The sequence below is a fragment of the Penaeus monodon genome, chromosome 20 (genome assembly GCF_015228065.2).
Source record: "Penaeus monodon isolate SGIC_2016 chromosome 20, NSTDA_Pmon_1, whole genome shotgun sequence".
Lineage (NCBI taxonomy): Eukaryota > Metazoa > Arthropoda > Malacostraca > Decapoda > Penaeidae > Penaeus > Penaeus monodon.
The window spans coordinates 18,328,116-18,328,786 of NC_051405.1; the positions used below are offsets into that span (position 1 = coordinate 18,328,116).

General features: G+C 30.1%; 1 protein-coding gene across 1 annotated transcript in view; it reads right to left on the bottom strand.

Moving 5' to 3' along the window:
- LOC119585673 (cell division cycle protein 16 homolog) overlaps window positions 1-354 on the bottom strand; it is a gene marked incomplete in the record, with an annotated part of 8,144 nt that extends 7,790 nt beyond the window's left edge. Inside the window, 1 exon segment of the mRNA XM_037934349.1 lies at window positions 216-354. Coding sequence (XP_037790277.1) covers window positions 216-308 — 93 coding nt within the window.
- Window positions 355-671: the final 317 nt, after the last annotated feature.

Below are 671 nucleotides of genomic sequence, written 5' to 3' on the forward strand. Positions count from 1 at the left end.
AACTAATGTTTAATCCACAGAAAGGTCTAAAGTCACACAATGTAACCTGCTATTAATTTTACCTTGGGCTTTGTCGAAAAGATCGAGACAGACGATGTCAAAATTCGGGAGACCCAAATTATTCCTAGCTTTGACATCTCCTTTCTTCAAAAGTTACTTTATTCTTTGACATAATATTAATTAACCTCAACACTCTAATAAATACCGAATCTTACCCTTTCTATATAACTTCGAACGAGTTTTCGAAACTTCTCCAAATCGATGGATTCTGAGGGAGAAGTAGGCATACATTCAAAATCTTCTGCCATATTGTTTACATGCTGAGCTGGTAAATTTGGAAACTAAAAACAAAATATTATGTGTAAAATACCCTTTGAAGGTTTTGATGTTATATATTTATGTCGCAGATTTTACTCTGTATTCAATTTGTTTTATTTAGCTTTCCTTGTAAAATATTGTAATATATTATTTTGTTTTTGTATTCACAATTTGTAAAGCTAAGGAAACAAATTCGCTATTAGAAAAGAATGGCATTTGCATTTACATGAAATGCGTATTAGAGAGTAGTTTGTAGTAGCTATATAAAAAAAAATAATGGAATCATTAAAAGGGAAAACAATATTACTATCAAGGCAGTATGTCTGTCCAAAAATTATAGTACTACTAGAAAT